The sequence below is a fragment of the Tribolium castaneum genome, chromosome 3 (genome assembly GCF_031307605.1).
Source record: "Tribolium castaneum strain GA2 chromosome 3, icTriCast1.1, whole genome shotgun sequence".
Taxonomy (NCBI): domain Eukaryota; kingdom Metazoa; phylum Arthropoda; class Insecta; order Coleoptera; family Tenebrionidae; genus Tribolium; species Tribolium castaneum.
In genome coordinates, this window is record NC_087396.1 from 20395378 (window position 1) to 20414397 (window position 19020).

Sequence of the window (19020 nt, forward strand, 5' to 3'; positions counted from 1 at the left end):
CAGAGATTGAGACAAGAATAAAACGGAACTAAAATATTGCAAAAAAATCGTTACATACCTTGCAGTTTTATCCGGCTCGCAGGACCACGTTTTGTTTTCTGTGATTTGTTGGCAATAATAGACAGTTAACAAATAATAAATATACGTTTATTCCTTACAAATAAAGATAAATATTTACACCAATAATATACATGTAAAGAGAAAATAATTACATAAAAAAATAAATCCTACCCAGTTACATGTATGCGTGATAACTTTGAACATACTGCGCGAATTTGAGCCAAAATCAGGCAAGGAAATGAAAATTGGCACAAAAATCAGTCAAAATAAAAACTAACTACGTCACGTGCCCGTCGCTAACAGCTGCAATAACATGCACTTGTTTGCCTTTACTGTTGTTGTAAACCTGCCCCGGACTAAACGGCTCCAACCTGGGATGACTGTCGGCCTTCCCCGACTTGTCTACAACACGAACTTAGCACCCGAGTTGCATACAATTTTTTTACTAACCGGTCTCCGCTGGAATATACTTCGAAATTCGGACCAACGGCAAGGGCAAATGCCCACTTGTTAAAGGCATGACGTCCAAGACCACAGTTTGCGGTTCCGAATCCGAATCAAAACACACAACTCCGGCCGTTCGGCCACAAACAGCCCAGACGCTTTGTTCGGCCAAAACTTCGTACATGACTGACTTTGAGACGTTGTTTTGTTCGAGTGTGTGACATACGCTTTTTATCTTGAGGTGGAGGTGACAGAGGGCGCCGTCACGGCAAAACTCACTACCTTTAGTCGGTTCTACGCTAGCTTCTAGAATGTAGAGGGTCTGGAAAAATGTGTGAGAAAATACCGACAAAGTAGTGCATTTTTTACCTGGTAATCTGTAATATCAAAATAATATTTGTAAAGTTTGCTATCGTCGCTTTCGTCAAAACTATACTTTAGGGAGAATTCGCCTTTAATCGCAGGCGCTTGCGCATTTGGTGTTACTACGAGTTCCCACATGTACGACACACTTACACCATGAGGAATTATCTACAAGAAATTTCTGATCAACTGGCCCGAGACTTTGAACACAAGTTGGCAACACTGAATTGTGGGTGACCACTTTTTTTTCTCACACTGGGTGTTTGTTTGGTATTCGCACCCTTATAAACTTTTTATTTTTGCAAAAAAAAAACAAACAAACGATATACACTGTTCCGTCTAAATATGAGTACTGAAAGTTTTGATAATGACATTTATCTAAAATATTTATTTAACATGAAAGCGCCTGAAAAAACTTTGATATTTTTCGTTATTATCACCTATTCGTAATTTCAAGATCGAACGATGAGATAAAAAGACCATTTTTCGATATTTAGGGAAAATGGCAACAGCGCATTAGCATTTTTTTGGAGTGAAAAAGCGCACAAATTTTCGAAATTATGCTTAATAAGCAAGAACAAAAAATTATCAGAAAAACAGAAACGATTATTAATCGAACATGTTAATACTCATAACAAGTAAATTTGGGTATTTTTTTACCCACAGTACTGAAAAAAGAGAGGGTAGAAAGAGAAAATAGATTTTGTACCAAAAAAAAACTGATATCAAGTTGGAGTTTTAATATTTTGTAGATATTATTTATACTCTAGTATACATTTTAGGAAAATATTTATGCTTATACAGGGTCCCAAAAAAAGTATGACGTCATAATATTTTTTTTATTGGCATGCTATTATTTTTTAATGCTCATTAGGATGTCTTTTTACTTTTTTAAGAAATCCCTGTACCGATTTGAAAAAAACTTTTAGGGACATGTAAGAAGCTAAAAAGGTATCCAATGAGCACAAAAAATTATTGCATGCCATTCAAAAAATTATTATATTGACGTCATACTTTTTTTGGGACACTCTGTATAATAAAAAAAACATCCTGAAGTATCTATCTATCTACAAAAGTTCAACTTTACTAATAACAGTAATAACTGAGCTACAGAAGACGGGAGCTGAGCTGTGTCACTCTGTATAGTTAGCTAGTACTAGCGGCTAGCCCCTGCCGGTCTACAAATGTTCGCTCAGTCGAAATGTTGCGAGCGAGGTCGGAACAGTACGAACGGAGACCATAACGGACTTCTCATTTCAGCTGGGCATATTGGAATAGTGGTTTTTATGGAAATATGTTGCGCGTGGCTGGGGCTTCGCCCCAGTTAACTAAAAGGAAACAAACCCCACGACCAATTAAACTCGAAAACGTGGAACTCGAAACGTGGAATAGTGTTTTTTTATGGAGCTAGGGTGGCGTACAGTTCATAAACATAAACACTATTCCACGTTTCGAGTTCCACGTTTTCGAGTTTAATTGGTCGTGGGGTTTGTTTCCTTTTAGTTAACTGGGGCGAAGCCCCAGCCACGCGCAACATATTTCCATAAAAACCACTATTCCAATATGCCCAGCTGAAATGAGAAGTCCGTTATGGTCTCCGTTCGTACTGTTCCGACCTCGCTCGCAACATTTCGACTGAGCGAACATTTGTAGACCGGCAGGGGCTAGCCGCTAGTTTAGCTAGTTAGCTATGACATACCGGGTGCTCAAAAATCGGCGCACCAACTCAATGGTGTATGGTAGAGAATTGCTTACATATAAAGATAAAAACAGTAAAAAAAAATCTTTGTATTAAAGTTATTGATAATTGAATTTTAAATAAATTCCTAGGAAACAATTCCCAGTGTTGAGACACCTACAAATTGTGATTTTTTTAATAAATTTCATTTTTTTTAATTCAAAAAACCTGTTAATGTCTGATAGTAAAATAAAAACAATTATTCATCGTCTTGTTAGGGAACGATTACTTGGTGTGAAACATAAAAGAATCATGAAAAATGTAGAAGTTAACAAAATAAGTTTGTAGCTGTAGATTTTTTAAAATACAATTTTTGGATTTTTTTCAAGATTTTTTCTTCACATGCTTTTCAACGTTCCACTGAGTTGGTGCGCCACTTTTTGAGCATATATAGAAAAATTTTGCTGCTGTAGTGTAATTAATTGTCTATTTGTTAAGCTATTGGTTTCTTTTTTACTCGACTAGAAATATTTATTTTTGCACCGACCAAAAATCTGAGAACACCCTGTACTTGTTTTGTTTAGTTTTTGTAAAGATGCGTCACTAAACATTATCAATAAAAAGTTACCAAATATTTTAAGCCAAAAACCTTGGTGGCATGAAATACAATTTTGACTTATTATTACGCTTTACCTAATAATCGAATAATTGTGCCCATATTATTAAATTCTTCTTAAAAATGTGGCTTTCCGCGTGATAAGTGACAAAGTCGTAACAAAAATCGATGAATCAGACGAACCTCTCTGTTTCCCACCTTAGTTATCTCGCAGATTATATTTTTTGTTGGTGACGTTTTATCCATATTCTTACACAATTCTTTACCGTTTGATTTATTCAGTTTGCTACGAGCTGTTGTCGGCAACGGACGCTTTATTAAATAAATTCGGAATTTTGGGAATTTTTTTTAAAAATTCGTTCGGTTAGTGTGTGTGTGTGTGTGTGTGTCTGTGTTTGTGCCACTGGAAAGGATATTTCCAATGGAGGAAAAGAGGAAACAATCCGGATTAAAGGGTAAGTCTGCCACCCTTTTATTTTCAATTTAAATTAAATTATGTAATGTTTTCAAATAACTTAAGGGTACATTGTTCTAACTTCACTGTTTTTATTTCAGTAGGTCCGTTTCAGAAGACGATGCAGTGGAGCAAATGCCAAAAGGTCTGTGATTTTTTTTCATTTTCTAATAATTTAGATTTCAACGTCCACATTATTCATTGTTGCCAACTCAATTTCAAAGTTAAATAATTAATTTAATAAGGGAAAAAATTCAACTCACATGACTAGAACTATGATTTCTATCAACAATCTTACAAAAGTCGCCCACGCTCAGTTGGGGTTTTTCTACGTATATGTCTTTTTCGCATTGTCCTGTCACATTGATTTGGACAAATTTCCGATGTTGTACTGTATTTAATCGCCAGATTGTCGTCAAAGGCGGTGTAAAGCTCAACTTAACAACAATTGGTTTAGACGTCCAAGGACAACTAATGGATACTTGGTGATCTTTTGTTAGAAGATCGGCGAGTACTCGTAACGGTGTTCGAGTACTACTAAAAGGGGGTCTTTCCCCGAGTTCGATTTCTAAACTTGTGGTTAGGGGCTCGCTGGGGTCTGTTTGGAAACTTAAACCCCGAGAAGCAGTTAGTTTTATTCTAGACTTCTACAAAAAAAGCCAATCTTGAATTAGAAATTTTGAGGATTTCGCGAAAAGAAACAAAAATACTGTCCAACGATGTTTCTCTCCTTTAGAGAAATTGACGTCAATTTATTGCTCCTTGACGTTAAAAAATGAGCAAATTAATCAAACCTGACATTAAATTTCTTTTTTTGAGCGAAATTTTATTAAAATACGTTGAAAAACCATGTAAATTTATCGAGAATGACGTAGTTTCAACATTTATTTAGTAAAAATCGAAGCAATTATTTTTTTTCTACTTTTAACAACTCTAGGGGGTTGTTAAAGCATATATAAGTCCAAAAAACTATGATAGAACGAGTTTAAAAAAAAATAATTTTTTCACTTTCTTGAAGGAAGTGTATCTTCAGGAAATTTTAGCAAAAAAAATTAAAATTTTTAATCTCGTGAAAAGTTGGTATAATACAGAAAATGAGCCGCTGAATTCAATGGAACAAACCGCATTGCTCTACGACTTTTAGTTTTTGAGTTATGAATTTTTTTATAAATAATTCGGCGCATCCACCATTTTTCAACTTAATTAATAATTTTTTAACTAAATCTTCGAGGAAGGTAGTGTTGTAAAATGGGCGATGTAATACAGAAAATGAGCCGCTGAATTCAATGGAACAAACCGCATTGCTCTACGACTTTTAGTTTTTGAGTTATGAATTTTTTTGTTGGATCAAATTTTCCACTATAGAAATTGCCTATGTTAATTTTTAGCAAAAAAATTTAAAATGTCAGATCTTGTTGAAAGTTGGTTTAATACAGAAAATGAGCCGCTGAATTCAATGGAACAAACCGCATTGCTCGACGACTTTTAGTTTTTGAGTTATGAATTTTTTAATAAATAATTCGGCGCATCCACCATTTTTCAACTTAATTAATAATTTTTTAACTAAATCTTCGAGGAAGGTAGTGTTGTAAAATGGGCGATGTAATACAGAAAATGAGCCGCTGAATTCAATGGAACAAACCGCATTGCTCTACGACTTTTAGTTTTTGAGTTATGAATTTTTTTGTTGGATCAAATTTTCCACTATAGAAATTGCCTATGTTAATTTTTAGCAAAAAAATTTAAAATGTCAGATCTTGTTGAAAGTTGGTTTAATACAGAAAATGAGCCGCTGAATTCAATGGGACAAACCGCATTGCTCTACGACTTTTAGTTTTTGAGTTATGAATTTTTTTGTTGGATCAAATTTTCCACTATGACAAATGGCTACCCTAAATTTAGGCAAAAAATTTTTAATTTTTAATTCTTGTACAAAATTGATATACTATGTAAAATGAGCCGTAGAATTCAATGGAACAAACCGCAATGCTCTACGACTTTTAGTTTTTTTTTTATGATTTTTTTTAGTGAAAAACTTTGATCGCCTCTGTAGCCGGAACCGTTGCCCGGAGCGGCTCCGGGTTTAATCGAAAAAATAGAGAAAATTAAGCGCTATCAGATGTTTTTTTGCTCGTTGCTCTAAGTCTTACAGTTTCCGAGAAAAACGCAAAAAAAGTTTCCATTTTCACTTTTTTTCAATATTCAACCGCCAATTAGGGCGAAACTATTAGAGTTATCGAGAAACAGAAAAATCGAGGACAACCGGAATAAAAAACTCTACAAAATGGCATAGGACTCAAGGCGATATCTCGCAAAAAATTTTTCAATTTTCAAACGCCGATTACGGCCAAACTAAAAGAGCTAGGAGAAACCTCTTTTTTCCATCGTAAAGAGCACATCAAAATCTATAAGATAGAATATGTTTCATTTGATTTTGAGACACTTTAAAAATTGACCGATTTTAAGGGGGGGGTGTTAACTTTTTTTTAATTTCTTTTATTTTCTCATTTACGGCTAAACTATTCTAAAAAGTGGAACTGTTTTGATCCTCACCTATGCAAAATGATCCGGGGAATCGATTGGCATCGAGAAAATTGCCAAATTCCCAATAGTTTTTTGGTTATAAATTTTTTAAAATTTTACCAATTTTTGCATTTAGCAGCCATTTGCTCAAAAACTATTAGTCGGAGAACAATAATCTTTTTTGAAAAAAATAGATAATTTAAAGAGCTTTCCAACGATAATACACTTCATAGGGTTATCTTTAATAGTTCCGGAGCTATTGCTCAACAAATGTTCCGGGTACCCAAAATCGACAAAAACTGCGATGAAAATTGAAAAAATCAAACATTAAAAAATCGAACATTTGGACTTTTTGTGGACTTTTAACAACTTTAGTGGGTTGTTAAGACATGTAGAAGTCCATAAAAATTTGCTGAAGTTAGTTCAAAAAAAAAAAATTTTTTTTCACCTCTTTGAAGGTACTGTGTATTACTCAGGAAATTTTACCAAAAAAAATCAAATTTTTAAATCTCGTGAAAAGTTGGTTTAATATAGAAAATGAACCGCTGAATACAATGGAACAAACCGCATTGCTCTACGACTTTTAGTTTATGAGTTATGAATTTTTTTGTTGAATAAAATTTTCTACTGTAGAAATTGCCTATGTTAATTTTTAGCAAAAAATTTTAAAATATCAGATCTTGTTAAAAGTTGGTTTAATACAGAAAATCAGCCGCTGAACACAATGGAACAAACAGCATTTTTTGCGACTTACTGTCATCTATCGGAGGAATTAAGTGTTGGACAGTAAAAATCATAGCCGTTTTCTTTGAATGACTTACTGGTTCAACTGTATAGCTCCCGATCGTAATAATCAAATTCATAATTTGCTCAAACCCTGATAACAACGGAGCATCGGTCTTGTGCAGCCTCACAACAGGCGCCTCCTCCTTCACTTCGAAAGCCACTCTCGGCGTCAACAATTGCGAGATCAAGTGAAGATTCTTCATAAAAATGGCCATTTGGCCCAAGTAGTGCTTCCCAACGTTCGTCGCCTGTTTACTCAGTCTTATCACATTGACACCGGGTGTGACAACAAGCGGCTAAAAATCAAAAATTAAATAATTCATCAAAAAAAAAACACGATTTTTTACAAGATTGGCGACTTGGAGACAACACTGAAAATCGCTCTTAGGCGGCGCTGCCGCGCTATCCTTCCTCTTGTGCTCTGGATGCTTACAAACCACACTCGCACTGGCCAACGTTTTGTCCTGCTTCAGGTCCAAATGTCGAAAAATTTGGAGTCTTTGTAATAAGGGATCGCGCGGTTTCAAGTCTTTCCCAGTCAACACGCGACTTTTGCTGTACTTTTCGCTTTTTCGGCCCTCTTTCGTGTCCAACTCGATCGACAGTTGCACATTAGTGCACAGAATCTCCCGCGGAAAGTTCGATTCGATCACAAGTTCCACATTGATGGTGCTGTCTTGCAGAATAATCGCTTCGTTCTTTAGGGCAACACTCGTAATTTTGATAATATCGTTGAAAGGCACTACTAGGGGATGTTCGAGTGATTGGAGACACTTTCTCATTTCGTCAAAATAGCTCCAACGGATCAGAGTATCGATTTCCAAGGCTGCGGCCACACTGGCACTCGTTTTAATGAATTTTTTCGTATCGTTGGCCTTTCGGTAACATTCGGCGAGTTCGATTTGGGTTTGAGCGGCCAATTCGTGCCATTTGTCCTGTTCGAAAGTGCGAACTGCGTCGCTTAAAAATGCCGCAGCTGTTTGGGTTTCCCCTAAAAGGAGGTAAAACGAGGCCACTTCGCGGCCCACAAGTCGGGCCGAGCGGAGACGGCCGATGTGTTTGTACGTGCACATTGCCAGTTCTGCCAACTCCTATAACAAAACTGCGCGATAGGTGATAATTCTTTTTTTTTAATACAGTGAAACCTCTACTACCTGTAGCCACACAAAAATTCGTGATATCGAGGTTTCGAGATATAGAATACTCCTTTTTATACTCTTATATTTTATTCAGCCATTCCATGAAATTTTCAAAATAACTTTAGTATGTATAAAGTTTCTTTCAAAATACACGATTCGTTTTATATTTAATAAATTTTGCGACAAAAAAGATTTTTTGTTGTGGATTTAAAATGGGAAAGGATAATCATCTACAATTTAGGACATTTATGTGCTTCCTTTTTGCTGCATTTTTTACTTATTTCTACTTTTTTTATAAAAAAAAGTGCGGATTTTTACTACAATCAGATCAACAATACAAACTATAATTGCTTTAATTCGCCTAAAATGCTATTATTTTGAACAAAATCAGTTCAAAATTCGGACAAAATAGGTTGAAAAAAAAATTTTTTCTTGCACTGTTTTCAATTTGGTGAGCTAATTTTACACAAAATTTCATCAAAGAACATTAATTAAGGTACAGAACACAATATTTTGGAATTTTCCAAGCTTGTAAATTGATTTTTCAATTCGAAAATATATTTTGAAAAATTCTGAATAAAAAAATGGCATTGTTATTATAGTTTTTATAACTTTCTGCACGTTATTGACTCCAAAAAAATGGAAATTTTTGCCGAATTATATCATAAAACTTCCAAAAAATCACCTAATTTGTATATTTTTTAGTCAAAAATAATAAAAAATATTTGAACTATCGTCAAATTTGCGGCGTTTTTCAAACATTTTTACACAAAAACTACCAAATTAAGCAAATATTTTGAACAAACCAGTTCAAAAATCGGCAAATTAGGTCAAAAAAAATTTTTTTCTTGCACTTCTCTCAACTTGATGAGCTAATTTTTCACAAAATTTCATCAAAGAACACTAATTAAGGTACAGAACACAATATTTTGGAATTTTCTAAGCATGTAAGTTGATTTTTCATTTCGAAAACATCATATTTCGAAAAATTCTGAATAAAAAAATTACATTGTTTTTATAGTTTTTATGACTTTCTACACGTTTTTAACTCCAAAAAAAATTTTTGCCAAATTTTATCATAAATCTGCCAAACAATCAACAAATTTGTATATTTTTTAGTCAAAAGTAATAAAAATATTTGAACTATTGTCAAATTTGCGGCGTTTTTCAAGCATTTTTGCACAAAAACTAGCAAATTAAGCTCACCATTGCATTATGTTTGAACTTTTTTAAGCTTTCAATTTATTTTTTAGTCAGAGACTTATTCATTTTGCAAAATTCAAAATAAAAAAAATACCAAATTGGGTGAAAAAACAAAAAAAAGTTCCCTTTTCGAAACGTTTCAGCAATTTTTCAACCTAAAACATTAACAAAAACAGTGTTCCATTTATTTTTTTTAAGTTATTTAACTTTCATTATTTTTTATTTTCTTAGCTGCAATGCGCTAAACAATTAGTAAAGCTTTAACTTTGAACTTTCCTTATTAAATTGATGAAATTTCACTTTTCTAGATTATTTTTGTGTAATAAATCTTTAAAAGAGCGTGTTTTCTTGAGTTTTAAAATCTAAACAGTGAAATCGACCAATAAATTTTAGGTGATACAGGGTAGCAAAAACTTCATTCATTACATAATTATGAGTAGATAATTAGCTGTCAAAATCAACTGAAAATAATAATTTTTCACTTTACCAAATATGTTTTTTTGAAAGCCTCCTGCGAACATAACGCTTCTTTGAGCTTGTCCGTGGGTGAAGGGCTGTCTGGGGCCCCGGGATTATCGCCCATTCCAGCTGATAGCCCCACCACGGTGTGTAGTTGCTCAGAGGTGGGGGCCCCACCAGGCATTAGGCCGCACAATTCGCCCAAATCGCGCAACTGATTAAATAAAAACACAATTTGTATATTGTTACACCACTCGCCTTCGGCTCGTGTTCTCGCATATGATTGGAAAAAAATCACTTACCTTTTCACTTGCATAAGCCCACAAACAGGCCGTATGCAAGGAATAGTCTTCAACAGCATCGGCATTATTGTACTTGTCACAAACCTGTAAAACCTCAACACAGGCCAAAAACAACCAACAAGAGACCGCACCAGGCGGCGAATTTATTTCTAAAACTGTTATTTCCCTTGTAGTTAAATGAAGAAAAGGCAAACACCTTGAAGCCATCTAAAAAAAACCGTTTCACATCCAGTTTTTCCAACACAATAATCTTGCCACAAACCTCCCACACTTTATTTGCTTTAAGCAACATTTGAGCCTGCTTTGCAAACAAATACGCTCTCAACTCTAACAGAGACGGACTTTCAGAGAGCATTGTTGAGTGATTGATTTTAAGTCCATGCCACTGTTCTAGAGGCTTTTGGAAATCGCCAAGCCAGTTTATCGACTCGCCTGTGATTCCGTTTACTACAAATTGAGAAAAGAGAGCATCTAATTCGTCGTATTGCACTAAAGCTTCCTCGTGTACGCCTAACATTTCTAAAACGTGAGCCAATTCCTCCTAAAAATTAGGATTTTCTGGGTGAAAAAATACAAAAACGGGGGTTTGGTATTTACTTGGAGGTGAAAATATTGCATAAAATTCCAACCAATTTCGTTCCTACGTTCGCGTTGTTGCCTCACATGGTCCTCAAGGCGAGATACAGCACGCGCATACGCCACCAACAACAAGTGGCGAATGCGACTCACTAAACCCCGCCAGGAGTCAGCAGAACGGGCCTCAACTTTGCCTGGGTTTATCACAGATATGCACCGATCCCCTTAAAAAACATTTATTAATATTTAGCTATTATTTCCCCATAGGAAAGGCTAGAAAAAACTCGCTCTCTAATGCCCATTTTTTCTTAATCTCAATAAATATTGATTTAGAATGTGAAAGTTTTGCCAACAAATCCATAGTAATCAGCACATTATAAACAACATCTAAATTAATGCTTCTTTAAATTCCATTATAAAAAAGACCCGTAATTTTTCAGTTTCTTGGTTTTCTAGTTTTTCATCTAGTTTTTGTCAGTTTTTTTGATTAATTTTTCAAATTATTAGTTTTATAATTTCTTAGTTCTTTAATTTTTTAGTCAATCTTTCAGTTAATTAATTTCTCAGTCTTAGTTCTCTTAGTTCCTCAATCTCTTAGTTTCTGGAATAATTTTACTCGATTTTTAATTTTTAAACGTTTACGAGGTTCTTGAAAACATAAAATTATCCTTTGTAACTTCTTACTGGTTCTGAACTGCACTAATTTTAATTATTTCTTGGCTTTCAGAAATTGTTTTAATTTTCATTGTTTTCGTAAATAATATTTGGAACTAAAGGGTTTGTTTTCGTATGAATTCTTTTTAAAAATGTACAAAACATATTTCTCTCATGTTTTTACCATTGTCTGAGATTTTATGCGATTATTTTTTTAAACGACACGTGAATAATTCTAGTGTATTGTAAAACAACGAAGCAAAAATGATGTTTAGAGCAAAAAATTCTTATAAAAATCACCAAAATTACGTGTACATTTTTAATTTTTACTTGATCAATTATTTTTTGGCTAGCCACATTTTTACGAATTTTTATCACAAAACAACATTTAAATATCGCTTCTTCTTAGACAACACAGGCAATATTAATTAATAATTAATTGTAGAAAAATTCTGAAAAAATTCACAGGAATAGAGAAAAACACAAAGTATTTAAAAGGAAACGTTGAATTCTGTGCGATTATTAGTTTTTGAAATACAGTAATTTATACTTTTACCCTATACAGGGTGCATCAAAATTTTATTTTTGATTAATTTTTTTATTGATCAAAACAGCTCCATCAAGTTGATGTTTTTACAAAACATACAAATCATACGATATTTTTGGCGTGAAAATTATTGAGCACTAAACATTGCATAAACCGTACCAAAATTGATTGTAAACAAATTGTAAAAAAATCAATCAAAATGCAAAAACACAATAACAAATTTACATAATAGCAATGTTATTGCATTTTTAGTGTGTATATGAAACAAGTGCAATAATTTTGGGTCAAAAAGTTTAAAAACAAACTCCAAAAACGATGAAATTTTGTTACAATTTTTTACCAAAATTGTTCAGTTTTTTTTTATTTTGGTAAAAAAGTTGCACACAGCAAACCTTGTTTGGGAGCAAAATCTGTCCGGATCTTATCCAAAACAGTGGTCCTCGGTAACAGCTTATTAGTACGTTTTCCATCGTAATTTTCCACCACAACGACCAAAAAATCGGGAATGTCCCGCGTCTGCAACTCCTTCAACCAATTCTCAATATCATCCCTGACTGTATTTTTGTACAAATCCACGTCCTTGAAACATGCACAGTATTTTGCGCCCTTTTCACGTGAATCAAATTACCGTGCACTCCGTCCAGTAAATGTGGAACAAAGGATACCTGATCAGATCCCACTGCGCCCCCTTGGGCAGGGCCGCAGCACTAAAGGGCGCGAAATTGGCCCCAATGTGCACCGAGCGCACAGGGCGACCCAACGACCGCCGCCACTCGCACGAATCCTGCGGCAGGGCTTGAGACAAGTTGTCTTCAATCGTTGAAAAGACTTCCAACTCGCCAGCGCCTAAAAACTCCACTAGTAGAGTGGACTACATCAAGGGGCACCTACATGTAATTAGTGGTCGCCTGTCAATCGTTGACCCGTCGTCAATTGCTGTACCATTCATGATTGGAATTTGAAACTTAACCAGGAGGCAAAAAAAAGGTCATTGTCGGAAGATACTCTATTGCGTGGTTTTTCGGTTAAAGGGGCGGGCGGGGTGATATCTTCATGGTTCGTATTGTATTTCATTAATGATTTTAACACACACAACTAAAATAAATACCATCAATATGAGTTTGACAGATGATTAAACACCCCAAAAATTAAAACGTGTTGTCATTTCACGCGCGCGTGCATGGAAGTCTGGGAATGGAGAAGTTTAGGAGGGGCGAAATTAAAATAAAATAAACATTATTGATAATAATTTTATTGACAACTATACGCCTTACATCAGTTTTGCTCATTATTTTCACAAACCGAGCAGTCTTACTTGGTACTTGGCAGTTTTTACTTAGAACTGTGCTTAGCAAAGAATCAAAATGTAGGCAACCAACATTATGCCATTTTAAAACTTTGACCATACTATCTTTTTTTGTACGTAATTTATGAAATGTAATGTTGGTGGCTTCAAAAAAAATTTCAGGCTTATTATTACTCGTGGACCACTCTGTATTATCGGATATTTTTATTTAATTTAATTTTTAATAAAATTAAAATTAGCACTAATTGCAATTAAATGAATACAAAATTATGAAATTTCTTCCTCCGTTTCTCCGTCGTCTAGGGTCTCCATCGTATTTGAATGCCCACCTTGGTTGAATTCCATCTTAAACACAGTCATTATTAATCCCAATTAAATTTTAGCATATAATGCATTGCTTTCTAAAAATGTCACACTCACCTCCAGCCTGAGCTGTTCCAATTCCTCCTTCTTAGTTCTTTTGAAAAATCCGGCCTGAAATGAGACCTTTACTAAGGAAAAAGCACATAATAAAGCTCCATACTTTAATAAGGCCCAGAATGACCAGCAAAAGTAGCAATAAACCCGCAATAACAGAGATAATAATGATCCAAAGCTCCACCTTTTCCTCAATCGTCTCCCCAATAAATAACGAAACCACATCAAAATTATCAGTCCTGCCGCCACTTTGCACAAAATTCGCGGGACTTGTCACCAGAACCCGCCCTTGAGTCGCAAACAGGATCACATCCTTTTTGCCAAACAAATCTGCAAGAACTAGTTCATTTCTCCAAAAGATAAACACACAGCGAACCTTTGATTGCACTGGTGTTAAAAAACATTTGCAATTTTAGTGTTGCCGTCTGGTAGGAATCAATAGGACCACCGGAGCACACAACCCTTGAACAAGTCACTCCAGGTGTTGAACAGTTGATGTAAAAAGTGCGATTTTGTAACGCGTCAAAAGTGCTGTCTGTAATTCTTTCCCTAACTTTCGCCGATTTGTTGAAAACTTCAATTTGGGATAAGGAACGTTTTGAGCGAACTTTATCGTCCTCCAGGACGCCAAATTCTTGATTATTGTCCACAATGTACGTGAAATTACTCGAACACGTGAGTTTTTGGCCGGATAGAGTTCCCACCGGTTGGTACAAATTGATAAAAATTTCATGCCCCAAAATATGGGGAACATTAATTTCGATAGATATTTCGTTCAAAGGACTGCTTCCAAATTTCTGGACCTGGTAGGTTTGGGCGAAAGACCGCCCTTGTGTTAGGTTTTTATACGAGTAGCTTTGCTCCTCCGATTTACTGAAAGCAAAATTTTATTTTTTTTTTCCGGAAAAAAGTGCATACCCAGTAATAGTAACATCAGCTCTTCGACCGAGTTTTACAACGAGTTGTTTAACATTTTCTTGGTCATTTTCACTGCTGGTGAATATTTTGATCGTGAAATTCAGGAAATCGTCGTATTTTCCGCTATTCACAGTCGTCATATCCAATTCTAGCGTAATTTTCTTCAGACTGTTAGTTTCCAGAGGATTATCGACGGAACACAAAACCGACGAATTCTGTTGGGCACAAGTCGACGGTATGCTTCGGAGAGTCACAATTTTGGGTATTTCCACTTCCAATTGTGTCAAATACGCCCGTTCGCCTAAATTTCTTACCACAGTTTCTAGAGTTATGTAGTTTTTCGAGCCCAAAATAAATTCCTCGGTGTTCCTAAACGAGACAGTTTGAAAAAAAACACGAAAAAATTATCGTTACCCGAAATCAATTAAGTGTGATGTAAACTCTAAACTCGCTTTGCAAATATTATCAGGGCCACAACCCAAAGCGAAGGGAATTTCGATTATGCTTGAAGAAACCGAATCGTGTTTGTTGTAGACGGGGCATCTGGGACAAAACATATCATCTGATAGGGAATTAGAACCGACCAAAAGAATTTTTTTCGTCTCAGGTCTAATCAGAAAATTGTGTTTCAAAGAGACTGTAATCGGGTTATAACGATTTGAAAACGAATCCTGTGAAGTAAAACCAATAAAAAATTTAATAATCTTCATAATTGATTTACTTGAAGTGTTATAGTGAAATTTTCGCAGTGTTGTCGATTCTGATTCAAACTAATGGTTTTAACGGAATTTCCTTCCAAGTGGGCTCTTCCCAAATCTTGATCAACCAATAAATACCTCGTGATTGCTAAAATTATGTTCAGTTTTGCTTTAGTTAAATTATCAATACACACATATTAGAGGCGGGTCTAGTTCGTCCAGTCTATACCAGAAACAAGCCCGTACTTTGAACCGTTTTTCCTTAAAATCCAAATGTTGTGAGAACGATTTTAACTCTTGGTAAATTGTGACCACTGGACGTGAACGTAAAACTACAGCATGGCCCGATAAATACGCACCAATTGCAATATCTAAAATTAAATTCTCGTTTCTTAATTTTTTATATATTGGTAAAAAACCTGGGTAGCTGTTGGTATCAATATCCGCTGGACGTGATATACTCACTCCAAAGCCTCGTATTTCGGGATAAATATTTTTACCAACAATTCTTTGACTAGGAGTTGTTATTAAACCATCACTTGAACCTCTGTATAGGTAAACAACACCGCTTTTCGACTCTTCGTAAGGGGCAGCCACTGCCACATCTATGAAAAAAATATATAACTGAGGAACTCAGTAGAATTTTTTTGGATTTTTTTTCTAGCTCTAAGTAATCATGATTTTTTTATTTATTTTACAAAAAATTTCTTTGGTCAAACAGAAAAAGACATAGACAAGAGAAGAGAAAAGAGAACAACTACAAAAAAGAAGAGCTAAAAAAAAAAGAAGAGAGAGAAAAGAAAAGAGCTGAAAAGAGAAAAGTTACAATAATATAGAAAAGCTAGAGAAGAAACGAGCTAAAAAAAAAGAAGAACTAGAGAAGGGAAGAGCTAGAAAAGAAAAGAACTAGAAAAAGGAAGAACTAGGAAAGAGAAGAACTAAAAAAGAGTAGATCTAGAAAAGGGAAGTTCTAGAAAAGAGAAGAAGTCAAAAAGAGAAGAACTAGAAAAAAGAACTAGAACAGAAAAAAGCTAAAAAAGAGAAGAGTTACAATAATATAAAAAAGCTAGAGAAGGAAAGAGTTAGAAAAGAGAAGAGCTACAGAAGAGAAGAGCTAGAAAAGAGAAGAACTAAACACGAGAAGAGCTAAAAGAAAAAAGAGGGAGAAAAAAGAAGAGAGAGAAAAGAAAAGAGCTGAAAAGAGAAAAGTTACAATAATATAGAAAAGCTAAAGAAGAAAAGAGCTAAAAAAAAGAAGAACTAGAGAAGGGAAGGGCCAGAAAAGAGAAGAACTAGAAAAAGGAAGAACTAGGAAAGAGAAGAACTAAAAAAGAGTAGATCTAGAAAAGGATAGTTCTAGAAAAAAGAAGAACTCGAAAAGAGAAGAATTAGAAAAAAGAACTAGAACAGAAAAAAGCTAAAAAAAAGAAGAGTTACAATAATATAAAAAAGCTAGAGAAGAAAAGAGCTAGAAAAGAGAAGAGCTACAGAAGAGAAGAGCTAGAAAAGAGAAGAACTAAACACGAGAAGAGCTAAAAGAGAAAAGAGGGAGAAATAGAAGAACTAAAAAGAGCATAGTTACAATAATCTAGAAAAGCTAGAAAAAAGAAGAACTAGAAAATAGGAGAGCTAGAAAAGAGAAGAACTAGAAAAGAGAAAAGGGAGAAAAAAAGAACTGAAAAGAGAAGAGTTACAATAATAAAGAAAAGCTAGGGAAAGGAAGAGCTAGAAAAACGAAGAACTAGAGTAGAGAGCTAGAAAAAAGAAGAACTAGAGAAAAGAAGAGCTAGAAAAAAGGAGAGCTAGAGAAGAGAAAAGTTACAATAACATAGAACAGCTAGAGAAGACAAGAGCTAGAAAACAGAAGAACTTGGAAAAGGAATTGTTATAAAACAGTGAAAAAGAGAAGAACTAGAGAAGGGAAGAGCTATATAAAAGAGCTAGCAAAAAAAAGAGCTAGAAAACAGAAAAACTAGAGAGGAGAAGAGCTAGAAAAGAGAAGAATTAATAACAAGAAGAAAAGAGCTAAAAAATAGAAGAGCTAAAAAAGAGAAGAACAAAAAAGTGAAGAAAAGAGCTACAAAATAAACGAGCTAGAGAAGAGAGTATTTCCTGATTTAATTGGTAGTAAAATAAAAAATTACCTCCAAACCCATCATGGTCCACGTCCCCCAAAAACTGCACCGTGCTCCCAAACTGGCCATTGGTACTCCCTCCGAGGATGGACTCTCGTTTGGGGACTCGTAAAGAACCCTTCACCCACAATCACAATTTCACAAACCTTCCAATACTTACCGAACCACTCCCTAAGAAAATGTAAACTTTCCCTTCGTTAAACTTCCCAGTGGTATGAAATGGGGCCCCCACGACCAAATCATCCAACCCATCACCATTTACATCCCCTGCAGTCAGCGAACCGCCAAAATACTCCCCAAATTGGTGACCAAACCTCGTTTCTTTCACATCCAACGGCCTTTCACGTTGTTCTTCGAATTTGTAAATCAAAATTTGGCCTTTATAGTCCGATCTTGGGGCCGCTGTGACGTACAAAAGCTGCGACTTTCGGTAGAAATAACCCGACGTTGTGGCATAGCCCAGCAAATCGTAAGCCACAGTCTGGGAAGTTAGCATAGCATTTGCCACATTGGAGTGACTGAATTCGTCAATGTCGGCGTATCTTTTCACTTTGTTTCGCAAACGACTGGCTACAGGAGACGGATTGTCGCCGTCTGTGTACAAAATCGACGTCCCGTCCCAGTTGAAGACGCCCGGGGCCCCCAGAACCAGGTGTTTTTCTTTCTAGGGAAAGGTAGCAAAAGTGGGAAGAAAGTGAGTCATTACGTACCACCGGCATGTGAGCGGAAATTCCGGCCGCTCCTTGCGCGTAATTGTACACAGCGCCGCCCCCAGACGAGTACACAGCGTGATCTGGAGATTAACTCATAAAAATAAAATTAGATTTGATAATTCAGTCACCGGGTTCAAACAGTGGTAACAATTTTTGCGTCGTATTGTCGTTGGTGTGGAACCAATAACATGCCCCCTCCATGTGAAAATCGTCGTATTTGCCGTTCTTCTTCTTTATTTTGATCCAGCGCGGGGCACAGACCTGAAACTTTTCCTGAAATGCGTTCCCACTTGAAATTTTTACGTACAACGACTCGGCCGTGTTTGTAACTTATGTCCATCGATCCCCCGATCCAGGCACCATCTAACTTTTCCTCATAACGTGGAGGAGATGTGGAGGCATCTAATTATTGTTACTGATTTATGTTACGCAAGTTATTGATTAGAGTTTTTACCAGTGAAATTAAAAATGTGGCATTTATCGCCAATAACGCACTTGAAACAAGCTCCCGGGTTTTTGTAAGTGGTGAAAGGGTTGGTGGCTTTTGGGGCGCCGACTAAAAGCCTTTTTGTGGGTTAGGGTGAGTGTGGAAATTTAAATGGGACTTACCAAGGGGGGTATCTTTGATTTCCAGGATATAGAATTGTCGAATAGCCGAAATAGCTTGAGCTTTGTGTGTCTTGGTACACTATTGGGAAATTTGTATCAATGTTGAAACAATTACTGCAAATAATGAGTGAAAAAAGGGAGAGAATAATTCGCAGCATTTTCGTTTCTTGTCTTTGCGAAAATGATCTAATGTCAGGTTTTCGACAGCGATAAGATCCCCACAACATCCTGAACAAATACTTATCAATCGTTTACCTTCTTGTGACTGTTATAAAAGTCACCGATTTAGTCATTACGTAAGATAAGAGGGTTTTGCGTTTTTATGATTTATTGAATCTTTAAAAACTAGATAGAGGTGTGTGTGATCTGATTTTTATTTCAGCTTTAAAAATGAATCTAATGATAAGCCGCAAGGTTAAG

At 35.4% G+C, this 19020-nt stretch overlaps 2 protein-coding genes across 2 annotated transcripts; both read right to left on the reverse strand.

The window, feature by feature from the left end:
- Positions 1 to 125: 125 nt before the first annotated feature.
- Positions 126 to 12998, reverse strand: SIDL (Shal Interactor of Di-Leucine Motif). Its single transcript, XM_064355764.1, has 13 exons — positions 12696 to 12998; positions 12433 to 12650; positions 12197 to 12383; positions 10625 to 10827; positions 10290 to 10568; positions 10028 to 10234; positions 9754 to 9939; positions 7272 to 8015; positions 6960 to 7220; positions 3879 to 4262; positions 874 to 1035; positions 511 to 826; positions 126 to 462 (listed from the first exon to the last, which is right to left on the reverse strand). Exons 1-13 carry the CDS (start codon positions 12751 to 12753, stop codon positions 338 to 340), a joined length of 3330 nt encoding a protein of 1109 aa, XP_064211834.1. The 5' UTR covers positions 12754 to 12998; the 3' UTR covers positions 126 to 337.
- A 301-nt stretch (positions 12999 to 13299) lies between these two features.
- Positions 13300 to 18897, reverse strand: LOC654950 (integrin alpha-PS3). The gene is made up of 16 exons (XM_008199946.3): positions 18601 to 18897; positions 18446 to 18555; positions 18299 to 18393; positions 18120 to 18252; positions 17989 to 18071; positions 17439 to 17942; positions 17288 to 17396; positions 15563 to 15748; positions 15338 to 15514; positions 15167 to 15291; positions 14860 to 15116; positions 14446 to 14814; positions 13904 to 14400; positions 13634 to 13857; positions 13531 to 13584; positions 13300 to 13455 (listed from the first exon to the last, which is right to left on the reverse strand). Exons 1-16 carry the CDS (start codon positions 18825 to 18827, stop codon positions 13378 to 13380), a joined length of 3228 nt encoding a protein of 1075 aa, XP_008198168.2. The 5' UTR covers positions 18828 to 18897; the 3' UTR covers positions 13300 to 13377.
- Between the last annotated feature and the right edge of the window lie 123 nt (positions 18898 to 19020).